This window comes from Rosa rugosa, chromosome 2 (assembly GCF_958449725.1).
Source record: "Rosa rugosa chromosome 2, drRosRugo1.1, whole genome shotgun sequence".
In the NCBI taxonomy this organism is placed as follows: Eukaryota; Viridiplantae; Streptophyta; class Magnoliopsida; order Rosales; family Rosaceae; genus Rosa; species Rosa rugosa.
In genome coordinates this window covers 72,075,060-72,094,223 of record NC_084821.1, presented here as the reverse complement: position 1 = coordinate 72,094,223, position 19,164 = coordinate 72,075,060, and the positions used below count along the sequence as shown (strand labels likewise).

The window sequence follows — 19,164 nt, the reverse complement described above, 5'->3', positions numbered from 1 at the left end:
AATAAGGAGAACTAAACATAAAAACCAAGATTAAGAGGCATAGAAATATAGAAAAATATGAGCATATCATTCATTTTTTTTTCTTCTCAGTTTTGCCCTTGCTTCTGCTTCTCTTTCTTCTTCCTCTTCTTCTCTGTTTCTGTCTTCTTCCTATCCTTCTGTAGCAAGGTCAAAAGTGGGAAGAGGAAAATGTAGTAGATATAATAAAGTGTTTCATCTGCTTTAATTACATAGGCCCCACTAGATTGGTCAGCCTGATCAAGAGGCAAAAGCTGCCAGTGGGCTTGGTCGACCAGGGTTCTAATCAAGCAATAAGCCATGCGGTGCATGGATTTTATTTGATTTTGGGCTTAGGCAAGACCAATTGCGGTGCATTTGCTCAAAGGAGCGGAATGTTTAAGAGGCCACAGGTTGAACAAATATACGTACTTAGATCAATACTTTTACTAATCAAAGATTATATATGTTTAGATGGACTCCTGTATATTGTTATTAATAATGTGATATTTGAGTATTTAAGACAAGTAGTACATATTCTAACTGGGGTTTATAATGAACATGTACAAGTCTCTCCTAAACTCCTATGATACGTTTACTTACTTGTAATGAGAATGAAAATAAAGGCAATGATTCCGAGGTATGAGTTTTCATGCGTTAATAAACATATATAAGTATTGGAATATGTGTGGGTCACATCTCATTATCAGGAATTGATTATTGAATGCCCCTTAATTTGATAACCAAGAGGGTATGAGTTTATGAATGATTCCCATATCGATTTCCTCATTCATCCATTTCAGTTGTCTCCGATTCATGATTTTTTTCATTCCAAGTCAATAAACGCATCGATCACTAGTGTATGTCTGTTCCAAACAATAATAGAGGTATGAGCATCAACATCTAAGTAACGTGTCAATTTGTCTGAGTTTCATCTTTATTTTCAAAAGTAATAAACAAAAGATGATATACAAGTACGCATGTATTTTATATTTTATTTTTTCCATTTGATGAAAAGAACACTCATGTATTTCATCTATTCAAAGCGCTTAGTCAAGTATACACCAAGAAAAAGTCAATTCATCTCGGAAAAACAGAAATACTCCGAGTATTCTCCTTCAAATTGCTTGGCGCTAATATTTGTCCTAATGGCAGCAAATATTAATTAATATACAAATAATGATGGTGATCGAATTTGACCTCCCAAGCTTTAGCTAATATAGATGCCTTAATACGTCTGATGCATGAGAGCGAAAGTTTTAGATCTTTCTCAAGATCCAAACATTTGCACTAATTAAGCTGGAAATCAAATTTCATACAAATTATCTAGCTAGCTATGAAAAATGGAACATATATCACTGCATATATACGATATCGATCGATCTTCTCCAAAGTACGCGGTTGAGGACAAGGGAAGAATAATGGGATCGAACCACAAAAAGGGATAATACCTTGTCCATAAAATACAAACGTATCATCAATAAATTAATTAAGAAATACTAAAAATTCTTAATTCAGAAATCCCATTAGTAAAATAATATGAGCACATGGATTCCATCACCTATATATGTATTTTGAAGAACATATTCTTTGTACCTCCGAGGAAAAGCAGCTGGCCCTAACTTTGCATTAGTATTACTATTAGTATATTTATAATCAATTAATTGACCAAGAACTTCTGCAATTAATCCTGCATATGCGTTATGTACATGTGCATGCTCCTGTCGCACACAATTTTACACAATTTTTGACACTTCTTCTGAGCCCTTAAGATTAAAAATATTGAGTGGCTCAGATTAATTTTGTGAATGATGTCAACAAACCAGAAGATTATGTGGCATCAAATTACTTAAAAATTAGATTAAACTTTTATTTTTATAAGAAGACATAAAATGAAAAACAAACAAAAAAAATTTCAATTAGATGAACAGATAGAAGAACACGATTAGGAAAAAAAAAAAGTAGAAGAACCCTAGCTCTATCTCCATTGACTGTCTTCTACAGGTAAACTAATTTACAAAACTGGTAAGCAAATTAGTCTCAAAGAAGAGAAAATTTATATGAAAAAAAAGGTATAATTGGATGAGATGCTAAACTGTAATGCAAAGCATTGAATGTGTGTAGAGCATTTAAAATTAAGGTGTTTTGGGAATGAATCTTGATTGGACTAATTGCTCTTTTAAACTTGCCACGCTTGTGCATTTCATCTTTTGTGCCCCTTCATATTGCTGGGTAGAGCAGTAGATTAATGCCTATTCAGATGAATTTCTAATGTTTATTTGTCTGCAGTGATGGAACGAACAACATGTTAATGTCTAATTCAGGTAGAAACTTTTGGAGTTTTGGTTTGTGTTTGAAAAATATTGGAACGAGGAGCAAGTCAAATGTTAGATTATATTGTTTTGAGGATCTGATCGATGTTGCAACATTTAGCAGGTTTGAGAATCAACCTGCTATTGTATTGTCATAGGTCAATTGAGATAGAGTTAGGGTTCTTCCTTGTTCTTCTAATTTTCTTTTTAATCGGTATTTTGTTTATATAATTGTAATTTTCTTTTTCATTTTATATTCTTATAGAACATAAGTTTAATCTTAATCTATTTGTTATAAAATTAATTTAATGCCACGTCATTTGTCCAATCATCTATAAGTTTGTGTGACATCATTCACAAAATTAATCTGAGCTACTCAATGTTTTTAATCTTAAGGGCTTAGAAGAAGTGTCAAAAATTATGTAAAATTGTGTCACAGGATCCGGACCCATAATATGATTCCCAGTATTTTTTTTTTGAGTAATGCCACGGGGGCGAAGTAATATATTCATCACAAGCCAGAATAGGCCGTTACATACCCTTCCGTTGTCATTTAAGGACATAGACAGACAATAAGCTAGTGGTAGTACCCACAAGTGGTACGTACATATAGTCCTACTCATTATACATTCAATACGTAGAACTAGCGAATATCCTCCTTCGGTACTACTCCAGAGACGCTAGAGAGACATAGCACATAAATGCTTAGCTTCCTAATACAAGGAAATTATTGTAAATAGATAAACTAAAAACATAGGGATGGACCTAGGGCAAAAACCCCAGCCCAAATAGAAAGCCCGAAAGCCCAATAGGGATATTCAGCCACGGCCCAACAGTGAAGCCCAGCCCATCATCACTCCACAGCACAGAGCCTTCAAGCTCCACGACGCCATCGTCGCGCCGACGCGAAAAAACAGCCTGACTTCCTCGCCATCGCCGCCCGACGCGAAACGCCACCTGACTTCCTCGCCCCCGACGCCATCGCTGCCTGACGCCATCACCTCCGTTCACACGTCCAGCCCAGAAACGAGGACGATCTGCACCACCGTTTGAATCCACCCGAACCCGGCACAGACCGCACAAAACGCCGTTGTCTGGAGCAAAAACTAAGCCGTTGCCGTCAGGAGAGAAACCCAGCCGCCTCCTCGTCATAAGCCTCCAGCCCCAAGCTGCCTCGATCCGACGAGGTACAGCTACCACCATCAAAACCACAAGCAAAGATCCCATAGAGCTTAGACCATGTGTCGCCCGTCCGGCAGCATCCCCACGACGTCAGAGAGACACCGGAGAGCCACTGGATGAGGGTTGGAGATGCCTTTGCCGCCGCAAGCCTTAGGGTTTCTCGAGAGAGAGATATGATTCTCAGTATTAGTGTGTGTGTGTGTGTATATATATATATATATATATATATATATATATATATATATAGGAATTTGCAGGAATGGAGGTCCGTTCCTTAGCTAAGGAGCGAATTTTCATATTTTGACAATTTTTCGATCACATATTCACATCTTAACTGTTCAGGTTTTAGGTCCTAATGTATAGCTCACGTCTGCATATTTTCAGCCAATTTGATGATCATTAAGGTATCGAACTCGATTAAATCAATGAACAAACTGAATCTGTCCAACCTGAACCATTCGTGTTTATAATGGTAAATTGTAATTTTGGATGCATTAACGATCATCAATTTGGCTAAAATTTTGTAAAACTGATCTATACATTAAGACCTAAAAACTGAACGGTTAAGATGTGAATATGTGATCTAAAAGTGATCAAAATATGAAAACCTTATATAGTAAATTAATTAACAAAGAACTTCTGCAATTCTACATTTGTATTTATGTAAATGTGCATATGCTGATATATACTTGTAATATGATTCCTAGGCTCCTAGCTCTCACATGGAACCCCAGACTTTCTGGTTAGCAAAACATTTTTTACCTAGTCATGGTCGAATACTGTCGGTAACTAGACTGTCGGTAACTATGTAGTAGTATACGTACGTACGTCGTTATTGTTACGTTGAAATCCTTTTCCATTTGAAGGACACCCGCAATGATACAAATGGTTGGATTATGATCATACTATAGTATATAGGAGGCTACATGATAGTAACATTATTATTCGATCGATATGACCGAATTGAAAACTGTTCTCAACTACTTAATTAATTAGTCTCTCGACTAGGAGAAAACGTGCTACTTTGACCGGCACCCTTGGCTGGCTGGACTGGCTCGTCGATTATTACCAGGTCAAGTCGAGAATCTAGTATTTATATATTATGCAATGCATCTAACCTTAAACTTTGGGTGAAAAGGTAAATGCAATTGAATAACAAATAAGCAACCACTTGAGCTCTAACTAACCCCATTGAAACATTATTTATCTTGGATTAATGTCTCTTTCACATTTTCAATGAATGTTTCATCGGTGCATCCCACAGATCACCTTAGGTAATAATGTCTAGATTGTATTTTGATTAACTAGTCCCACATATCTTTTTTCGTTTGAATGTCTAGATTAAATAATCGTATTTTGATTATAATGTCCAGTCCCACTGGAAACTTTTTTTTTTTTTTTTTTTAGGACTTTTAGTTCTTGTATGCTCGCAAACTTGCTTCTGTATCTATTGGCATAATCTACACAACACTCAGGTTTCTGTCATTGCCATGAACGTGAACCTCGAGCAGAAAGTTTGTTCCCAGCCTTTAAAACGATGGAAGAGCTCCACATGAACAAACAGGCTCCGTTTTGACATGAAAGTGATGATAATGAAGTAGATACAATTGGAAATTTGACCCTTAACACTCACGGATATTGGAATTTCAATAGTTGGAAAGATGAGTAAAAATAAGGTGATAGTAAGAAAAGCAGAAAAGAAAATGCATTACACAGCCACTGAAAGAAAAAGGTAGTTTTGAAAGACAAAGGTGAAAATCATTACCCGAAATTAACAAATGGTAAAAAGTTACGCACGCAACTCAAGTGGTTCTAAAACATAATGAAAACGGCCAAAGCCACCCATCATGATCGAACCCCACCTTATGTATGAATTATTAATCAAGAATCTATAACGCTAAAGTGTTTAAATAATTACGCTGCTCCTGGTTACAACATATAATTAATTCACTTCTAGCAATTTAATACAAATCCATCTATTGGTTAGTCAAGTTCTTTCGACCAAGGGTCGTACCCGGCGACTACAGAAAAGGAATAACAAGAAGGAAAAATTTCATAAATGGTCACTCAACTATGACTCATTTGATACTTTGGTCACTCAAGTTTCAAATATCACTTTGATCACTCAACTATTACACTATCAATCACTTTAGTCACTTTGTTAATTTTTTTCAGTAAAAAAAAATACTCATTGGGTGACTAAAGTGATTGACAGTGTAATAGTTGAGTGACCAAAGTGTCATAGTTGAGTAACCAAAGTGTCAAATGAGTCATAATCGGCTGACAATTTGTGAAATTTTTTCTAACAATAAAATAAAAACAAAAGCACCACAAATCTAGCGACCATTATCCTACAGTTTCACCTATAAAATGCGAAACAGCTCCCTCTCCACTCACTCACCTCAAAACCTCTCTGAAACTCTCTCACAGAAAACAATGGAAGGAGAGATCCCCAACTTCGTTATGGTATGGACCTTAGTCGTCGCATCCCTATCCTACTGCCACACCATCGGAAACCTAACTTCTCCGGGAACCACCAGACTTCTCTTCGTACTTCCTGTATTCTTCTTCTTCTTCTATCTCCCTCTTCACCTCACCACCATCTTCCTCGGCGGCCCCTCCTCCTTCTTTCTCTGTTGGCTCGCAAACTTCAAGCTCCTCCTCTTCGCTTTCGGCAAAGGCCCCTTATCGTCTGACCCGCCCCTCGCTCATTTCATCCCCTTGGCTTGTCTCCCCATCAAGTTCCGAACAGACTCCGAAAAAGCTCAAAATCAAAAGAAGGGCCAGAAGTCCACTCTCAACTACGCCACAAAGGCTCTGATATTCGCTACTTCGGTTCAAGTTTTCCACAACAAGGAGTCCATCCACCCCAAGATCCTTATGTTTCTTTACGCCATTTACATGTACACCGGTTTAGAGCTCGTCTTGGCCTTTGTCGCAGCTGGGGCTCGAGTCTTTTTGGGTGTCGACTTCGAGCCGCAGTTTGACGAGCCCTACCTCGCCACCTCTCTACAGGACTTCTGGGGGAGGAGGTGGAACATCATGGTCAACAGGATCCTGCACCCCACCGTGTACGAACCAGTCCGGAACATTTCCAGCCGTTGGATCGGGAAAGAGTGGGCCCCTCTACCAGCAGTGCTCGCGACCTTTCTCGTGTCTGCGGTGATGCATGAGTTCGTATTCTATTACATTGGTCGGACCAAGCCCACATGGGATCTCACGTGCTTCTTTCTCCTCCATGGTGTTTGTTTGTCTATTGAGCTTATTGTTAAGAAGGCGTTTAGGGGGAGTAAGTGGAGAATGCCGGCCGCTGTGTCGGGGCCGCTGGCGATGACGTTTGTGGTGGTCACCGGTTTGTGGCTGTTTTTGCCGGCGCTGATGGGGCGGTGCCAGGCGGACGTCATGGCGTATAGGGAGTACATTTCCTTCATTGAGTTCATGAAGCATGTTGGTGACTTTCTCAATGTCAACTCTCTCTTAAGCATAGTTAGTAGATAGATCAATGCACGTTTTCATTTATAATTAATTACTGTAGTCTGTGTCACTGAGCAATTATCTTAATTAAAAGAGGAACATTTTGTTAAGAATAATTGCATTTTCTTCAGTTTGGTGGCCTGTACGATCTAAAGAGACTATAAGTGCATCAATGTCATAATCTGATTAAATTCAGACCAATTTTTCCCACGCCTACTTTGTCATTATTGAATTGAAAGTTGATTAAATGGCCAAAGACAGTATAGCTATTCCAATTTGCTTTTGCTTTCCTTATTTAAGAGGCATTTGCTTTATAAATTAGAAAGTGAGATTTGCTTTGAGATTATGTCATGAGCAGCGCATCGTAATGATTTAAACACTTTAGTGTTAAAGATTGTTGATTAATACATAAGGTGGGGTTCGATCATGATGGTTGGCTTTGGCCGTTTTCATTATGTTCTAGAACTACTTGAGGGGCATTTGCTTTATAAATTAGAAAGTGAGATTTGCATTTTCTTTTGTTTTTGCTTTTGCTGTAGAATTTTTGTTTTGATTTTAAATGAAATTTCATTAAACAGAAGAAAATATTACAAGTAGTTTGAATAATACAATCCGAAGTTATTATCGACTACTTATAACACAAGTTGGACCAACATGCATGAACATATCTTTTTAAAGGAGCTACACAACATTCGGTACACCACGAGGTTAGAAAGATGATCGGGCGACCACATCAATCTCAAATCCGACAAAAGCGAAAATCAATGAAAGGATGAACATAGACATTACCAATCACCAATCAGATGGTCGCTAGACAGTGAAAGAAATACGTGTACGTGCTAAAGTGGTCACATTATTGGGCCCTCAATTACTGCTTTTGGAGTGGTTCGTACTTCGTCCCTATCACCTCCGGTACTAACATAATTGCTTCTACCGTAACATGTGGAAAATGGTAATTAATGCTACTCTAGTCCATACATTTTTCTACATTTTGACCCAAACGCAGATAATTGCAGATGTTGAAGTGCAACCAATTCTATGTTTCTTTGCGATCATCATACTTTTCTAGACACAACATTTTTTACTCTTTATCTTGAAAGAAACATAACCAGTAAAGGTCAAAAGTGAGAAGCATGAGGGTGGAATTTTGACCTTACTTTTTTTGAGTTTTTGACTAATCAAGAGGCTTTGGAGCAATTCTCAAAAAAAAAAAAAAGGAGGCTTTGGAGCAGGCCATGAGTCCATGAACATCTATCTTGGGCTAGTTTCGGTAACTGGGCTCATCTATATAGTCACGGCCCAAATTTGTTTCTCAGAACAAAACTTGGGGAGAAGTTGAAGCTTCTTTCACATCGAGAAAACAACCAAATCGATCGAGGTACCCTCTTACTTTCTCTCTTGGGATTTCTACCTCTCATTTCCATATTGTTAATTTTGTTGAAGAAGACCCAGTTAGAATTTTAGCTCATTCAACCCTGTTTCGAATTTCCTTTAGTTCTGATCTTTAGAATTCATGAAACTTGCAGATCAGCTTCTACTGTTTTTGGATTGGATTGCCTGAAGAAAGTGTTTGAATCTGTGAAAGTCGTAATGGGTTTCGCGGTGACAACTCTGATATTTGCAATGGTGGGAGTGATTGCTTCGCTTATGGTCAGAATCTGCTGCAGCAGAGGCGCTTCTGCTAATTTGTACGTCTCACATTTGCTGTATTTGAACTAGTTTCCTCTTTTTATTGATTGATTGTCATAGAGCCTTATCATGTGAATCCAAAGATCGTAGCTTTTTAGCTTTGTTTATTGATTTCAATCAGAGAAGTGTGTTTGCTGAGCTGATCAGATTGTTGAAAGTGTTATAGTCTGTATGCTGGTTATGCCAGCGAAACCAATTTTCATCAAATCTGGTTGTTTAAAGATTGGACAATGATTTCTGAGTGGCTCTATTGTTTAACTTAGGAAACTGAAACATGGTAGTAACCTGGTTTGGTTTGTCTAGGATCCTCTGATGAATGTGTCGCAATGGCTATAATTTTGGTTTTATGGCTTTTTATACAATTGACATTGTCATTGCACTATGAGACTTCTGGTGTTGAAAGGTTATCAGGTTTTTTTTTTTTTTGAGAGGGAGACTCTTATAATAGTCTTCATCATGATCTTCTATACATCTAGAAGTTCAATGAGAATGTCTCAATGGCACATTAAGGAGATGCGCTCGAGTTTATATATGAGGGGTTAATTGGTTACTTATTACATTTGTTATATCATGAACCTCAGATCCTGAATCTATGTAGAAAATATAGTTTTGATCCTCATAACTTACATCTACAATGGATGAGAAATGGGACTTGTTTCTTCAATTTCATTGTTCACTCTACATCTAGAACTAATGCTTATATTTCAAATTTTCTTTCATTCATTGAGGTTGGATAAGTTCTTTGACTTTCCTACTGTTAGGCGGCTTCTTTCATATGGCTAGCAGCTAATGTAATGTTGTTCTTGTGCAGGCTTCACCTAACATTAGTTATTACTGCAGTAGTGTGCTGCTGGATGATGTATGTATTTCCATCAGAAATTTTCCTCTTCTTTTTTCAAATTTGGGTTGCAAAATTTGTTCGCATGCATTTGTTCTAATCCAAGTAAGTTTACTGACTTGCTCTCTTCAAACTTGTTAGGTGGGCAATTGTATACGTTGCACAGATGAAACCACTTATTGTTCCAATCCTAAGTGAAGGAGAGTAAGGTGGAATATATGAGGATGCTTTCAGACTTCCCATTCGGGATTTCTATGTATAATTTTGGAAGAGAGTTGGATTCTAAGTGGCCTAAGGATGTTGTATTGATGTATTTGTTTCATCCTTGGAACAAGTTGACAGACCATTCTGTGTACCTCACTCATTATGAATGTGAAATAAAGGTTCAAATTCTCCTGTATGTAATCTGTCACCTCAATTTTGTCTAAATGGAATTGAAGTTCTTCATACACGCAAGTATAAAGCCGTGGATGCGTTTCGAAACTTGAGGCGTTATTGGTTTCTTATCAAATACTATTCATATTTTGCACCATCGATGACCACTACATTTCTTTTCTCTACACCGGGTGTATACAATCATGTGTCATGTGTCGATTTCTCTCATGACCAACCCTGAATTACTTCGTGTTGGCCTTCATTGAACAAAAGTCACTGATGAAATGGTGCATTCGAGAGAAGCAGACATAGAGAAACGCGATGAGATTAAAACTTTGTGCAAACCAAGACATGGCATTCAATGGCACTAAATGAGGTGGTTCGTAGAGGCTGAAGTGAATCCTATAGCGGCAAAAATTGAAATTTGATTAACCGTTTGATCTCAATCAGAAGGTGATCATAACAGTTAGAGCCAGCTCACACCTTAGTGTGGTCCATTGAACAAGATATATATTATCAAGCTAAGACTGAACATTTCTTCAAGGACTGACTTTCAGAATAACATGGAGAAGAGGCCTAGTACTTTTGCCGTTGTTCCACTAGTGCTGCTTCTTTTGTGGCCGACTGTGTTCCCAGAAGTACTGGCTTGTCCGACTACCGGCGGTGGATGTAGAAGTTGTCCGGCTAAAGGCGGTGAATGTAGAAGCTGTATCGTTAATCAGATGAAGTTCGTCTGCCCAAGGTGCGTGCCAATTCTACGATGCATGGCTAGATGCTTGTGGGGAGGCAGCTCAAGAATGAACTGCGTTAAAAAGTGTGATTGTGGTGGCGGCAACCCAAAACTTTCCGATTGCAAGAAGTGCATGGCACGCTGCAAGTGTAGCTGCATATCATACTAGATGAGCTCCAAGCTTGTTTCACTCTAGATCATAAGGTCGAAATCTTTTTATGTCTTATGAAGTTCTAATATCTATTTGCATGTTAATCTTAAGATCGAAACCGTGAAGTTCTTATGAAGTGCATCACCATCTGTATAACTGTATTCAATGTTGAAATGGTTTGCGGCCTCCTAGCCTAGCTTAGTATTGTGAGCCGGTAACTAGTTTTTTTTTTTTTTTGGTCTGATCCGATAACTAAGTAGGTGATTGATTTTTGAGCGAATCCCTTGTGCATTTCAGTGAAGTCGCACACACCACACTCGATAAAAGTGTTGGTTTGTATATTTCGGTGAAGTCGCGCTAGAATGATACACCACCCAATAGGGGTGACAATTTTATAAATGATCAGTGAAGTCACACACTAAACGGCACACCACTCGATAAAAGTTTGATCGTGCATTTTGGTAAAGCAGTGTTAGACACGCAACCGAATTGAGTGATAATTTTATGGATGATCAATGAAGTCACACTAAACGCCCACCACCCAATAAAAGTTTGTTCATTCGTAAATTTTGATGGATGATCAGTGAAGTCACACCAAAGACACCGCTCGATCAAAATGTATTTGTGCATTTTGGGTGACAATTTTACGAAGCAGGTTTTATTGACAAAAAGAAACATGATAGCTATAAGCGTATACACGGTGAAGCAGTGGCAGCGCAGCCACAAGATCACGGCTGACTTAGAAACCTCTGTAAGCAGCGAAACCCCAAATACTCAGCACAGAACCTCTCCATTTCCTCACCTCCTCTCTCCCTACACACCCCCTCCTCCATCTCCGCCACGACGTCGTTCCAGTAGTCCCTCCCAAACCCACCCCAGAACCCCTCCACGTCTTCCTGAACAATCGCGTCCACGATCTCCTGCAGCCCCACGATCCGACGGCTCACCTTCCTCCTCGCCTCCCTCACCGTGGGGTCCACCCCGGGCACGGAGTCCAATCTCAGTAGCAACTTCATCAGCGCCTCGTTCATCCTCAGCTTCTCCCGCTCGCTGCTCCTCACGGCGTCGACCGTCTCCTGCCGTTGGATCAGGCGCTGGAACTCGTCGGCCTCGGAATGGACGGCCGCGATTGTCCTGTAGAGGTTGCGGATCAGGTGGCTCCGGTAGGCCGATTGGATTTTGACGGCGGCGGCGGAGGACTGCGGTACGTGTACAGTGATGGGAATCGGGGTGGAGGTGGGAGGGGTAGGTTGGTCATTGCGGAGAGTGTAGGTGACGGTAGTAGTGGTAGAAGAGGTGGAGAAGCTGAGTCTGCGACGGTGAGAGGGTTTCATATTTGGCTAAGGCTAGTGAAGTAGTGAGATGTGTGTGTTTTGGAATTGAAAGATTTTGAAAGAAAAGGATGGAAACTGTAGGAGGATTCTTTTTTTATATTGGTCAGTGAAACTGTTAGGAGGATTCTTGAAAGCTCTTGGCGGGTAATAGTGGCGTGGGTGAACTCACTGTTCATCCTCATCGTCGGTCCGTAACCGTTTATTTAGAGGGACCCACATGCAAAAGCAGGAAACCACTCATCATCACCGTTACCGTTAATTTAGGGGGACCCACATGCAAAAGCAGGCAAATCCGGAAAAGCCTATATTTCTGCTCAAAACAAGTTTCACTGTGGTCAAGGAAATCATTTTTCAAGATCTTTATATTCCATTATTAAGTGTATTATTCAGTAAACAGCAGATATAAGCATTCCTCAAGAGTCAAGAGTACGAGTAGAGCTACAGAAAAATAAGAAGGGAGTTACGGTCTGCGGTGAAGTAAGTAGTACAGTTTTACACAACATTTGGAGGGAATTACAACATGCACTTAACGGGAGAGCTCCGACGAAGTTTATATTTGATATTGCCGTTGACAGATATATACTTGATTTGATGGCCGAGATAAAAAAGGTGCTCAAAGAGGGGGAAGAATCTTTCCAGAGCATGTCCCGAACCCAACATTGTAGCCATTTCCCTGCGACGATAACAATAATTAGATACCAATAGTTGAATCTTTGCAACGAGTAATAGCACTTGCGGATTTATAATAACTCTAGGCCTACTACTGTACCAGTATAAGCACTTCTATGTCAAACACAGCAGAAGCCAGAATTGTTCTTAATCTAGTAGGATAGTAACTATGTGAAATATAAATTTCTTTGGGAGAATGGAAGCAAAATCTACAAAAATAATAGCTTGATGAATCATGATAAAAGGATAGGAAACATGCTGAAAATCAAGTGCCTTTTGCAGAGAAATTATGAAAAGGAAAGACAATCATTATAGAGCAAAACAGGTTGTCAAAAATGTTTTCAAAATATTAATCCTTTACTAATGTTCGTTTTACTTTTGTTTTTCTTTTTTCTAAAAGATAATCCTTCAGTAATATTTGCAAAGACGATTTGCATCAGACATCAGAAATATCGGAGACTTGGAGTTAATAAAAGGACATGTAAGTTTAAGAACCTTGCTAAAACCAGTAATGATGACTTCATCTCCATCTTCAAGGAATTTACGAGTAACGCCATTTAATGACAACTGCTTTTGTCCATTCCATGTCAACTCTAGCAAGCATCCATAAGATTCTGGCTCCTGTTGGGAGATACAAGATATATATGAATTTCACTCGAGAAATAAAGGAATTTGTTAAATTCATAATTTAAGAACACGAACTGAGATCGTACAGGTCCACTAATGGTCCCAGTTCCAAGGAGATCTCCAGGCCTTAAGTTACAACCATTGATTGTATGATGTGCCAGCTGCTGAGTCACTGTCCAATATCTGCAGATGGGTCGCAAAAATTAACATATATTAGCAAAAGGGAAAACACTTGGAAAATAATAAAAAGTTCGTAAGCATAGGTTTTCTTCAGCAGAATATTTGACATCCTGTTCTAAGTATTTTGATGCCTGTTGGAAGACTAACACTAGAGAAAGCTTGATAATGCATACAAAATACCCTACAATCGTAAGTAAGAAAATTACTCCAGAGGAGTTGTATCAAGTAAGACTAAACACTGTTGAATATGTAAATAGGGAGGAAATCCTTACAAGTGGTTGAAATTACTCTTTGTGACCACAGATGAGTCTTTCTCTCCAGCTGGTTTAATTTGAACCTTGCAGTTAAAAGGCAGTTTGATCATCATCTCAACAATGCAATGGCATAGGAAAAAGAAAGTAGAATCTATGAACGTGCTTCACAAAACTGAAAGAATTCAAGCAGGGAGGGTACCTCCAATTTTATGTCATAATTTTTGGAGATCTTTTCAGCCAGATAGGGCAATGGATGGGGGTCCTGCACTTAGAGCACACATCATATAAGAACCATGAAATACAGCTTCAATAATTACAACACAAAACCGAAATTAGGGGGATATGCACCAAAACAAATAGATATGAGAAACACCTGTTTGGGAGCATCACAGGAAAATGGTTCTAGAGCTTCGAGTGTCACTATCCAAGGAGATATTGTAGTTCCTAATATTCACAAATTTTACACATAAAAGTAAGTCTTGCAATCATTTGATTGAGCATAGTGCTCCTATCAAGTACTGTATCTTTATCAATGGAGTATAAGAATGGAGCGTAATAGTTTTCAGTGCTTACCAAAACTTTTTCCAAGGAAAGGACCAAGGGGAATATATTCCCATGCCTGGATATCTCTAGCTGTGAAAACCAACTTCTTATCAAATACAACCAACTGCAGAACATGAAGGACAAGAACTGAAAGAAACATGAAACAAACATACCACTCCAGTCATTCATCAAGACAAGTCCAAAAATGTGATCTGCTGCCTCATTCACATCCACCGGCTTTCCTAATTCATTTCCAGGACCGACTACAGCAGCCTTTTGAGCAACATGATAATAAATTATGAGAATAACCAAATTTATGAGTTCTACAGCATTAAATAGTAATGTAATAGCATAAGGCTGACCATTTCAAGCTCAAAATCTAGTTTCAGTGAGGGACCAAAATATGGTGTAGAGTTTCCACTAGGAGCTCCTTGACCTCTGTGATAAAACACAATGAAAGAGAAATATAAGATTAAAATACCCAAGAATTATCACAAGTGATGCCACATATATATCACTAGACAGAATTAAATTTCTCTTGGATGTGAAGTCCAGCTTAATCATTGTTCAATTACATAATCTTTTAGGAAAAGCGTAAGCACAAAACTCATGAGTTAAAATGCAACAGGTCAAAGGAGGCACAACTGATGGTTTAAGTGTTACAATTTAACTTTCCATCACCCTCCTTACAAAAAAAAAATATCATGCCCAATAATAAATATGGCCTCAAAATACTAATATACTACCAATTTTTCAGAAATGAACTATTACTACCCAGTCAGCAATCTTCAACACCCAACACTAAATAACAATAGAGACAGATGAAAGAATTGTTTGACCTGGGTCGAATAATGTCCGTTCCAGAGACAACAATCGACGAAGCTCGTCCATGATATGCAATTGGTAGGTGAAACCTAACACCAAATAAAACTTCTTCAAAATGTAAACAATCAAACTAACAGAAGATAAATTTCGGTGCTGTGACTTTCAAATCCCACGTACCAGTTCGGTTGAATTGCATTCTGCGGACCACGAAACATGGTCCCGCAGTTCTTTGCGTGATGCATCGATGAAAAGAAGTCCGTATAGTCCCCAATCGCCATAGGAACCAGCATTTCCACCTTGCTCTACACATTCATCAACACGCATAAAATGAACTACACTGTAACACTCAAAACACGAAAGTTGCATAAACATATAGTAATTTTCCGGATTACAACTTCCTCATACCAATGGAATCAGTGATTTCTGCTTTAAACTTTCATTATCACGCAATGTTGGCTCAGTAGCTGCATCATTAATCAACCAAATCAAACTCAATCATCAACTTGATGAGGTCAAAATTAATCGAAGAAAAGATTAAAGCATACATGAAAGTAGCTTCTGAAGTGTGGCACGTGCTTCCTTCCAAGCAGGTCGTCCCAAGGCCAAGAACTTGTTCAGATTAGGCTAAAGAACCAAAAACAGAGCAATCAATTACTGGATTATTCAACTTAATCAGCTAATAATAATAATCGTGATTAATGAACCAACGGACCTGATGAAAGCAATCGGAGTTACTGAGGATCGGACCGTTGAAGAGGCCGGCGGCGGCGATAGCCGACAAGTCCAAGACGTAATCGCCGATGGCCACGCCCGGTCGAGGCGGTGAAGCCGGTTCGGGCTTGAACACTCCGAACGGGAGGTTCTGTATGGGGAAGTGAGAGCTCGGGTCGACTTCGATGAAGGAAGTGAGAGCCATGCCGGAAACGGCGTCGTTGCGAAGTTGAAGGTAAAGCAGTGAAGAAGAGAGGGAAGAAGAAGACAGAGTGAGGTGTTTGATTTGACCTGAGTCAAGAACTGTGATGAGGTATAGAGAGTTGGGATTTTTTTAAGGACAAAAGCGTAATATTTTATTCCATTATGTTTATTTGGTATGGTGGTTGGAGGCTTGTGATCATCGGTCCCCTAATTTACGAGTCATGGACTCATGGGGTAGATATGCTGATATGGGCAACAGCCACCAATCTTTCAAAGTTAAGCGATGCAGTAGAGCCTACCCTTTCAATGTAAAGAAAGCAATAAAAATTTAACTTCTTTGAAAGTTAATAAACTTAAAATTAGATTTTGAACTCTACCAATCTCTAACAATTATCCATATTAATAGTAAATGAGTTTAATTTTTTCAGACCATTCATTGTTTATAAATTTTAGTGGTGGGGAACTGATTAACGTTGATGGAAATGTATATGATCAAGATAATTATACATCACAGTTTCACCTGAGTCCAAAAGGAAACTGGGCTCGGGCTGATCTTCAAAGTTCAAAGTTCAAACCATAATATTGTAAAAGGCTGGTCATGAATTTGTTGGTCAAGACCCAACCAATTTGTAAAGTCAATATAACCCAAAGATCAAAAACATGACAATAACAAATTTCCAAAATGAATTCCAGTCCTTCTAAATTTTTATTGGCTCCCCTCATCCCGGCCTTACGTCTCTGATTCCAATTTTTGGCTTTCTGCAGCTTTGAGTTGCTTTCACTTTCTCACTAGCTAGCCTTACCAACCACTGTTATATGAAATTAAGAACATCAGAAAACATGAAAGTAACAGCTAAAAATCAACTTTTATATCTAGTATCATTTTGTGCTTTACACTTGCCATCATCAGCTGTAAGTCTTCAAAACAAAATATTCACCCTATATAACAATGTAGATTCTCCCACCAACTATAAGCAGCAGCCAATGAACTATCTCAGTCATCTACAATCACATCAACACTACAGGAATCAATGAACATTTCAGTTCAACCAAACAAGAACATGCAAGAAGCATCCTTTCTTTCCACGCCATGTATGTAGTTCCCTTCCGACAGTGTATGAACCAAACAAGAATATGCAAGAAGCAGCCTATGGATTACTTAGTCCTCTATATATCAACAATATACCTCGGTCATCTACAATCATATCAAAAGCGATGAATGTTTCAATTGAACCACAATATGCAAGAAGCATCCACCAAATTGTCCTTCCCACACTACTAGAAATCTGTTCATTTACATCACTTCATTTAAATCGGTTAGACTTGCACATGATGTAAAAAAGTAAGTTAACATCGTTTTAGAAAAATACCGATTTAAATGTATACCATTAACATCGGTTCTTAAAATGACCGGTGTTAAAAGTTTTGTTTGAAAATTTGCGGGAACCTCATTTTCGTGGACGCGCTAAGTGTTTTAATGAATTCAAGGACGCGGGGACTAAAACTTAAAATTTTTCACACTTAGAAAAAAATAAAGCCCCCAAAACTGAAACAGAAACCCTAAGCTCAGTCTCGAGCTCCTCCCAAACTCGAGCGCCTCTCTCCTGACTCGAACTCGCCGCTCTTGTTACCTTCATCGCCTCCTTCATCTACCTCCTCGGCTCCTTCATCTACCTCCTCCGACTCCGACTCCGACCCCGACCCCGAACCCAACTTCCTCCTGCTTTCTCCGCCCTCCTACCCGATCTTCTGATGACAATTATAATCTGTGATTGAAGGAGGTTGAATCGGTTCGACCCCGACCCTGATTGCGGTTTCTCCAACTATAATATCCGACGACCGAACTCGAAATCAAAGATGGGGCACAATCGAAACGCCATTTGATGCCCAGATCTAGAGTGAAGAGAAGAAAAACGAAAAGCGAAAGCAAAACCAGAGAGAGGGGTAAAGGTCGAGGATAATGGATGCGAAACTAAACCAGCTGACTCACAACTTTGGGTGTTTCAAAGCGGTGCTGATCCGTAATGATTTTGCACTTAGGTTGAATCGTAAAGGTAGCTCCTTTATTGTGTATAATAGTTTCCCCTGTTCTTGATATTGGGTAATGATTCTTGTATTAAAGTTTTGATTTTTGGATTTTGATCCGGTTCAGATCTTGTGATTTTGTGGTTTATTGTGATCTTATTGGATGGTAGATTTGTATTATTATGATGCTTCTTCGCGTAGTCACTACCGCAGCCGCAGCCGAAGTCTCTACAGCAGTCTCAGATCGGAACAGTGTTGCAGCTTCTCGCCGGAGGTGTGGCCGGAGCTCTGGCTAAGACTTGTACTGCGCCTCTTGCTCGGCTTACTATATACTCTTTCAGGTTTGGCCCCCTTTTTTTTTTCCTCTAATTTTTGCAAAGCTGATGTTCTTATTTTTAAGTTTTATTTCTGAAAGTAATTTACTTTTTTGGGTAATTAGTATTTGTTATGGGATTTATTGGTATGAATTTGGAGTGTGGTTGTTTGGACCCAAAATGAACATTTTGGCCTGACAAGGCACGTCTTGGAGAAATTGAGCCAATATCAGTGGCTCAAGCTATATATTGTCGACAAGCTCGAAATATATATTTAGAGGCTAAATAAAGCCTACTATGGAAGTATGACAAGTCAACTTTAGCATATTTTCCTACTTCGGCTAGGAAAAACCGAGCTAGACAAGGAAGGAGGGGTGGCAGACTAACCAAATGAAATCGAAATGTGCTGAAACTTTCCAGATCCATTCTAGACAGCCCAAGGATCATTTCTTATGAAGAGTGCAAGAACTTTTGTTGAGTGGAAGGCCTTCAAACAATCAGCCCAATTTTCTACAGAAGCAAAACTGGAAAACTGGACCTGTAAGAGGTCCAGCAGCATTTTCGGCCCAACCACATGGAATAAAAATCTGAAATTTTACCAGGGTGATCTACACTCATAATGGAACATTTTTTATGAAGAGGTCATAGTGAAATTTGGAATGCTTGTTGGAGAAATAATTGAAGGAATAAAGGGGCAGAAACTGACCTAAAACCAGCTCAATATTCACAT

General features: G+C 39.0%; 5 protein-coding genes across 5 annotated transcripts; 3 read left to right on the top strand and 2 right to left on the bottom strand.

The window, feature by feature from the left end:
• Window positions 1-5,826: 5,826 nt before the first annotated feature.
• Window positions 5,827-7,221, top strand: LOC133733638 (acyl-CoA--sterol O-acyltransferase 1-like). The gene has a single exon (XM_062161289.1). The coding sequence runs from the start codon at window positions 5,862-5,864 to the stop codon at window positions 6,987-6,989; it is 1,128 nt and encodes a 375-aa protein (XP_062017273.1). The 5' UTR covers window positions 5,827-5,861; the 3' UTR covers window positions 6,990-7,221.
• A 971-nt stretch (window positions 7,222-8,192) lies between these two features.
• LOC133733637 (V-type proton ATPase subunit e1-like) lies at window positions 8,193-9,892 on the top strand. Its single transcript, XM_062161288.1, has 4 exons — window positions 8,193-8,343; window positions 8,492-8,653; window positions 9,466-9,513; window positions 9,634-9,892. The coding sequence occupies exons 2-4, from the start codon at window positions 8,556-8,558 to the stop codon at window positions 9,698-9,700; spliced, it is 213 nt and encodes a 70-aa protein (XP_062017272.1). The 5' UTR covers window positions 8,193-8,343; window positions 8,492-8,555; the 3' UTR covers window positions 9,701-9,892.
• Window positions 9,893-10,030: 138 nt separating this feature from the next.
• On the top strand, window positions 10,031-10,766 carry LOC133731477 (uncharacterized). The gene has a single exon (XM_062158840.1). It carries the CDS (start codon window positions 10,431-10,433, stop codon window positions 10,764-10,766), a length of 336 nt encoding a protein of 111 aa, XP_062014824.1. The 5' UTR covers window positions 10,031-10,430.
• Window positions 10,767-11,390: 624 nt separating this feature from the next.
• On the bottom strand, window positions 11,391-12,149 carry LOC133729980 (BAG family molecular chaperone regulator 5, mitochondrial). Its single transcript, XM_062157602.1, has one exon. It carries the CDS (start codon window positions 12,080-12,082, stop codon window positions 11,477-11,479), a length of 606 nt encoding a protein of 201 aa, XP_062013586.1. The 5' UTR covers window positions 12,083-12,149; the 3' UTR covers window positions 11,391-11,476.
• A 268-nt stretch (window positions 12,150-12,417) lies between these two features.
• LOC133729979 (fumarylacetoacetase) lies at window positions 12,418-16,213 on the bottom strand. Its single transcript, XM_062157601.1, has 14 exons — window positions 15,893-16,213; window positions 15,726-15,804; window positions 15,586-15,644; window positions 15,358-15,482; window positions 15,195-15,269; window positions 14,718-14,793; window positions 14,529-14,628; window positions 14,386-14,445; window positions 14,186-14,256; window positions 14,012-14,074; window positions 13,831-13,895; window positions 13,465-13,561; window positions 13,247-13,372; window positions 12,418-12,755 (listed from the first exon to the last, which is right to left on the bottom strand). The coding sequence occupies exons 1-14, from the start codon at window positions 16,094-16,096 to the stop codon at window positions 12,696-12,698; spliced, it is 1,260 nt and encodes a 419-aa protein (XP_062013585.1). The 5' UTR covers window positions 16,097-16,213; the 3' UTR covers window positions 12,418-12,695.
• Between the last annotated feature and the right edge of the window lie 2,951 nt (window positions 16,214-19,164).